Source organism: Mesitornis unicolor, unplaced genomic scaffold (assembly GCF_000695765.1).
Source record: "Mesitornis unicolor isolate BGI_N332 unplaced genomic scaffold, ASM69576v1 scaffold4211, whole genome shotgun sequence".
NCBI lineage: Eukaryota > Metazoa > Chordata > Aves > Mesitornithiformes > Mesitornithidae > Mesitornis > Mesitornis unicolor.
In genome coordinates this window covers 1-7574 of record NW_010161520.1, presented here as the reverse complement: position 1 = coordinate 7574, position 7574 = coordinate 1, and the positions used below count along the sequence as shown (strand labels likewise).

Below are 7574 nucleotides of genomic sequence, written 5' to 3'. Positions count from 1 at the left end.
GCTCTTCCTGTAATCGCAGCAATAAAAATGGTGCTTTAGTGTATTCTGATGTACTGTCTTAAATACCTACACTTATTTTAGAAAGCTTAAGATGTTCGACTATAGTCTTCAAACATTTATAGAACCAATTTACATCGAAGCAAATGCATCCAGACTGAAATACAGTTTATGGTTTGAGGTCATTCTTTATACATAGCAGTTCTCAACTTGTGAGTTATGATTAAGAATCAATGTCCATCCCCAATGTGAATAATGAATTATCCTAGCTCTGCTACAAACTAAACAGTGCCAAGTTCTGTTTCTGGGAAAACAGACTTCACCTCTGCCTGGGTAGCAATGTTATTTTAGGATCTACTGCACCAATTCAACTGTTGCCCTTTTAGCTAACTCGCTCATAGCTTAGCAGCAGATGTTGGGAAGTCTCCTAAAACCGCTTCCAGAGGAACCTTCCCACACCGGTGTAATTAAACACTGATTGTTGAAACCACTCATCTGCTATGCTTTAACATGAGAAGGAGCAAATGAATTTCTGCACTGCTAACCTCTGAAGTAACCTATTTCAGGGAAAGATCTTAAAGCTTGAAAACAACCTATTCCAGAAGCCACATTAGCTTGACGACTCTGCGCTATGGGTGATCAAAAGCATCCCTGAAACTAGGTTACTGCATGCAGCTATGTGATCACTTTCCTGACAAATATTCCCAAGGAATTAAAAAAAAATGGTAACTGGTAGCACAGGTTCTATTTAAGAAAAACTGTGCCCTTTACACCTAAATTAGGAATTACATTTTTACTCAGTTATGTGAAGAAAAAGCCATCAAAATGTCACAATTTTAAAAGATTTGTTTCCTCTCAAGGAGCGGTTCCAAGCCAGCTGTCCCATCTTTAAACAGGTCCTGTCTTTGACCAGTTTACTTCTACTGTTAACTCCCTTGTAGATACTTTGATCAGCACTACTAAATTCCACGTGTGGAGGCTCACAGCGACGAATAAAGAGTCAGGCTTCAGGAAACAATTTTAACACATCTCATAAGCTATGTATAAGAAAAGAAGTCAGTGTCAATAGCATTAATCACTTTAACATCAAGAGCAGTCTTTCAGGCTCAGCAGTCACATGAAAAAGAAACTGCTGGATATGTAGACTTCTGCTTCACAAAAAAAAAGTTACAGCCCTCAGAAGCAGCTCATATATACTACTACATTTTTACTCTAAGGGAGAAATATTTGTAAGATGTTTTAAGCATTGCATCCAGAACAAGAACCACCACCACGCTATTTCCTCAGGAGAATCCAGGTGCGATTGATTCCCTGACAGCAATTTTAAAAATTACCAACCTTCACTACTGGCTGAAGTGAAACATAGGGAAATACTTATAAAAATTTGAAATACAACTATTTCATCCTAACAAGCTTTAAGAAACAGCAGTATTAGTGAAATCAGTCAGTGAATAGCTCCTAATTTCAATGCTAACCAACCACTTCACTTGCAGTTGTCTGCTTCGCAATCCCAACTCTCCCTCACAAACTTCCATACTCCCAAAACTATGGAAACCATTGTAAGGTTTCTTCTTTGTCTCTGTGTGGTAAAAATAAAGCAGAATTCATCTTGTATTTTAAGCAGACACCAGGTGCTTAAGAAGTCTAATTGTTGACTGTAAACTCCACAAGTCAGCTACACTGTTTGAAAAACAACAGCAGAATTTCAACCCCTCTCACTATCTCTCTCAAATCAGAATTGGGAGGCTGCCGAAAACAAAGCAGAAATAAGTTTCAGGAAATCAGGAAACACAGCACAGGGATGCTATGCTCGCGTTAAGCAAGAAGTGCAGAGGGCACAGATAAGACTACATTTTCTACATACATACTGCACTGTTAAGCAAGAAAAAACATTTTTCAGATAATACCTTCTAAAACTGTACTGGCACAGCAGGCTGGAAAGCAAGGGTTTGACAGGAGTTATTGCCTTCTCTCTGTGCTGGAAGCAAGTGCTGCATTTCACTTAAGACTATAAAACGTTTGCATGATAGCAGCACCCTTGCAAGGAGTCTCTGAATTGGGATTCAAGGAAGTTGGTCTTAAAACCTTACTTCAGCCAGTAATCTGCCAGATCACTTTTCATCAACATTCAACCACCACTTTGCTTTTGTGCTGTAGGTTCCTCTAATATAAAGCAGCAATAAAATTTACCCCCTCTGCAGAAGCTCAGGACCCCCCATTAAAGTCAAAACTCCAGTGTTTGGTACTGTTCGACACATACTATCAAAACCAAGTTTATATAGTAACTAATATAGCTACTACTATCAACATCAACGAAAATTTTATCTGCTCAAGAAGAAAGTTTATCAATCAGGAACTTGTTTGCAGGGAGAATTCAGTATGTGATATGGATTTACACAGTTACAGTCCAGGAAGGACACAGTTCTGCATTAGTTTTCAGATACGTACGCTCTAGAGGAACATAAGACATCACAAAGGAGTCTGAACTAAATGCTTCCCTTCCCCTAGCTTCTTTTTTTTTTTTTTAATTTTAATATAGGAGCTACAAAAGCCAAAGTAAACATCATTCCAAACCTACTCCAACTAAACTGTTATTAATTGTACATTATCAGGCATTTTACAACAGCAATCTCATTTTTGTTCTATTTAAAAGCAGCAAGAAGAAAGCACAAAGCATATCTGTTTTGTTTTTAAAACAGAAAAACCACAGAGCTGATAACACCAAAATACTAGGACACCAGAACTAGTGATTTGCGCCTCCCTATTTTGGATTTCAATAATCTGTACTGTTACCACTGAAACAACTTCCTAAATAATGAAGATAGACTGTGAACATGCCAGTTGACTACTCCCTACATAGCATGGTTTGGTTTGTTATGGACTTGGATATTAGCTATCACTAGTTACAAAGTATTTATTTCAACAGAACAATCCATGCTAACAAGGAAGAAACTGCTCCATTAGGAGAAGACATAAATGGATGCTCACACTGTTTCTTCACTGACTTCTTCTTGTGCCCCATTTGTGTCAAAACCACAAGGGAGAGCATAGACGGGCTCTTAAATTTGACCAAACTCATTATGTATTTTAGAAAAGTGAACTCACGTGCCAACGTTTAGTTTCAGGATACACAGGGATTATGTGATTAGAATCCCACTGGCTTGCTGTGAGGATTCAGCAAGACAACTACAATTTACTTAGAGGGCTAGTGTCAAAAGGACCTCTGTACTTATTTAGCCTCTGCTCTAGATTACTGACCCACTTATGAAGAGCTAAGCACCCCTGCTGCACGATGCCAACACCCACTCCATCTGTTTGCTTCTGCTTTCTCAGAACCTTTATTAGTCGGCGTAAGAAGTTGTGTTAATTACCAAGCCAGCAGCTTTTGCATCATATACACAGTACCAGCCTCGCTTAGTACGGAGTCACCTTGAGAAACAAGGCAGAAACAGAGCAACCCCAATTGCAGCAGCATTACCAGTGACACACAGTAACAACAGGCAGATTTCTGAAGGGGAAATTTAATTCAAGTTTTGTCCAGGTTGAGTCCAGTTTTGAGAAAAGATCTTCTGTGTTTAGTTGCTTTAGGTTTCAACGATGGAACAGTATACAAGAGTTAGGTACTGTATCAAGCTCTAGAAGTCTCCAAGGGGACCAGAAATCTGTGAAACCACAACTGAAACTTCTGTTGAAGGAATAATGCAACAGTTGCAAACAGAAGCATCCTGTCAATATTTACACTGAGTTAAGCAGTATTAGTAATCAAATATGAAGCTAGTTAAAAAAAAACCAAACACAAAACCAAACAAAAACTTCCTTAAGCAGAACATTTGGAAAGTAGGCCCAGCTGTCGCATCAGAACTGCATCTCAACAGCTTAGCACCTCAAACTCCCTGCTGACTAGGAAGAAAAAAGTTTCAAATTCAGCATTTTATTATTATTTATCCATGCTGATCTGCAGATCTTTAAGACATTCACTGAAGCAGTTCTCAAGCAGCAGTTTCATTAACTCACTAAATTCAAGAACAAGAAACTCCAGAAGTCAGTATTGAGCTGACATTTCTTTCTTGGGAACCCAGACTGCTGCTGTCAAAGTGAAATAATATCAACAGCCCAAAAGCCAACCACGAAACTCAAGAATTCTGTGTAGCACTGCTGGCAACCCTGATATCATCTCACTCCTGAATACCAAAGCTATTTCTTAGTACAAAATTAGACTTGTATAATAGCCAACACCATTAGAAGAGCTCTCTAGCTACCAGCTTACACCCAACATAGTCAAGAAAAGTAAAATGTAGGTTTTTTTTACAGCTGACTGGAGGATAGATTAAAACAGTCATCACAAGAACTACTGGTCACAATATGAAGACTGTACAGACTGTAAGAGAGCTTCGTATTCTGTTTTAAATAATAATTTACTATGGCTACTTTAACACAAAAGGTCATGCAAGCAGGAGGAGATACTTGAATACAGACAACAAATACAATTGTTTTCCTAGTCTACACTGGCACACTGGTTGTATCTTCTAACAACATCTGCAAAATTGAATTTAGATAATTCTTCTGAAGTACCAATATTTACTGCCCCAGTAGAAAAGCTCTGGGAAGTCTCTATAAGCTTAAAGTTACACACACATTTTACAACGAGTGCACAACATATTTAGCATCTGTCATATGAAAATCCTTCCAGTTTAACATTTTGCCTTTGTCAAGGTAAAGACTTGCTAAATACAGAGTCACCTGTTGTCAAATCAAGAAATACATATCCCTACAGGTTTCAATGTTAATCTACTGATATACACTAAAACAAGAAAGCTCTAATATTTTATTTATGATTGCTTTCCAGCTGACAAAAGAAAGAAAGCAGAAATGAAACTCAGAATCTGGGGACTGCACTAGGGAAGAAAATACAAGCAGAGGGCAGCATTAGAACCAAAATGTAAAAATACAAGAGAGAGAAGAGTTAAATTAGTCATTCATTCAGAGAATACTCAGGATTTTCCCAGAAAGCTGTGTCAGATCTAAAAGAGAATGCTAAAACCATTACCAGGTAACAGCTATAAGACATTTGATATATGAAAATCATTACTGACACCAATCAAATCTAGTTTGCACTATGATAAATACGAAGTTTAAAAGTAGCTGGGACAAATCTGGCAATGCAAAAGTTAAGGTCATAAACCAGATGCAGTTTATCTCCCCTAGAAGTTATTTCAAGTGCCATAGGGCTAGGTGCCCAGAATATTCTTATGCCACCAGATCCTCTAAATTTTTCAAAGGAAAATAAACCTGTGAAGTGATTTGATACTCATGTTGCACAAAATGAGCTTACACATGCACCTTAGTGGTACTTCTGTACAACACGAACCAAGAGCAGATTGCGTTATACTTACAAACATAACCCTTGCCTCTCGCACAGCAGTTGCTATGAATTGAGAAAGTCAAAGGGGTAGAATGCAAGTCGTTCACCTAAATGTATCAAGATGTATCAGGAGCAGAAAAGCAGTTTTTATAGAAATACTCCAAGTTATTAAATAAAAAGTGTTCATTAACCAATAACATATAATAATTATTACAGTAAATACACCAGTCTTCAGAAAGCCTACCTCCAAAGATAAAAATTCCCTTCAAAAGGGAGAATGGATGCAGCTCATACTATTGAAGCTACCAGATACAACTGAAAATAATTAGATGACTGAAGTGTTGACCAAGGAAAAACTAGTCTTTATTTTTTTTTTTTTTTTTTAAAGTGGAAGTGTAGGTCCAAGTATGCCCCTCTGATTACAGACAGGGTTATCAAATAAAAGCATAAGGCAACACTACAAACTAAGAGCTGTGCTAGACATCACAAGAGTACATAGAAATTGGAATCTATGTAGTAATGAAAATTGAAATGTAAAGTTGTTATTATTAGAAATTGTGACTTGACGAAGCATGTGATACAGTAGTAAGCAAGCACTATATAAAACCAAAATCAGTTTTAAAGAATTTTTAAAGAATCAAAAGCATGCAACTGGTTTTTTAGTCACTTGTTCACAGAGATAGCCTAAACATCAATTTAGTAATTTCTCACGTGGTTGTAACAATTTCAAACACAACATCACTTACCTTGGTATCGTCACACATTTTGTATTGCAATTCTGAGTGGTAATTGCCTTCTCCAGCTCATCCAGCTGTCCTGTTTTCTTTAGCTTCTTGACCAAGCTTTTCACTGCTTTTTCACACCACTTTTCCTCCTGACCATTCTGCTCACCACCACCAGCCCCTCCAGAGCCACCAGCGGATTTTTTCCACCCCAGAAGTCTCTTCACAACTGGTGGAGTGAATGGCAATATGGATGACATGACTGTCACCAGACAGAACACTCAGCAAGCAATAAATTAGAGATTCCCGTCTGATCCCTAAAAACACAAACCAAAACAGACACATTAGCACTGCGGTTTCACGTTAAACAAATACCTTGCTTAGGACCTTTCATTACCAAATGCCATAGGATACTGCATCCCAAAACAAGTCAGATAATTCAGAAATTATCTGCACCACAGTTAGGTACTTCATCAATAAAGTTCTAACACAAATTTGCTTCATATTCTTCAACAGTTAGCACAGACTAAGGTTACTGTTGGATTAGAGATTTAACTTTTCCTCAAGTCTTTCCTGGCTGAAGTCAACTCCAGAAAGTACAAAAGTTAACTCGAGTCTAGGTTTGCACCCAGGCTGGCTGGTTTAAATCATTAAAATTTTCCAGAAGTGAATGACAAATTGCATACACATAAATGCATGTTCTGCTTACCTCCAAATTAATCTAGCAGGCAAAATTGCGTTTGGAAAGTTATTTAGTCATTACGGCTTGACAGAAGTCTTCCACCAGCCACTTCACAAGCCTTTTCTCATTGTGTTTGTCACATTTTAAATAACTATCATTTTTTGCTCCACTGGGAACACCGATTTGAAATTCACTCACAAGACTAGTAATAAGCTTATTCCCACCTTTCAAGCCAGAGTTCAGTAGCCTTACAGATAATGAATCTTCTCAACTGGCAGTACTTAAAATCATCAAGTCTTTCAAACTTCATTAAAGTATACCTAAAATCTTAGTTTGCAGGCACCTGAGTAATAGAACTGTCTTGTTTTCAATTTTGATGGCCTTTCATTCAGCGTCAACTACCTGAGCAGGATGTTTATATAAAATGAAAGATTGAAAAGCCTGCTAAAACTCGGGCTATGTTTAGCATTCACTGCCATTTGCACTTTAAATAAAAAGAGAAATTATAGCCATTTAGAAGAAAAAAAAAAATCTCGGTTTTGCAGCTTCTATTAGGGTAGTTTTAGGTATTAAAACATAAGCGCCAAATCAACCATATTATTTCAGGCAGACAGCTGTTAGAAATTGCTTGACGACACAATGCCAGAAGTATGGCATTGAAGTCAGTAACAACCTTACTTCCCAGCAACAAATGGGTATTTGAACTCCAGAAAGTCACCTTATTTCCGAGCTGTGTAAATTAGTCATGTCAGTCGAAAATACCTCGTTTTAGCTAAGAGCTAACACTACCTTCAGGCTACTCGATTTGAGC

General features: G+C 37.7%; 1 protein-coding gene across 1 annotated transcript in view; it reads right to left on the bottom strand.

Annotated features, from left to right (window-relative positions):
- The window catches only part of LOC104547476 (mothers against decapentaplegic homolog 2), a gene marked incomplete at its 3' end in the record, with an annotated part of 25368 nt that extends 18971 nt beyond the window's left edge, over positions 1 to 6397 (bottom strand). Inside the window, exon 1 of the mRNA XM_010193176.1 lies at positions 6106 to 6397. Within this exon, the coding sequence (XP_010191478.1) occupies positions 6106 to 6341 (236 nt within the window). The remainder of the gene's footprint in view (positions 1 to 6105) is intronic.
- Between the last annotated feature and the right edge of the window lie 1177 nt (positions 6398 to 7574).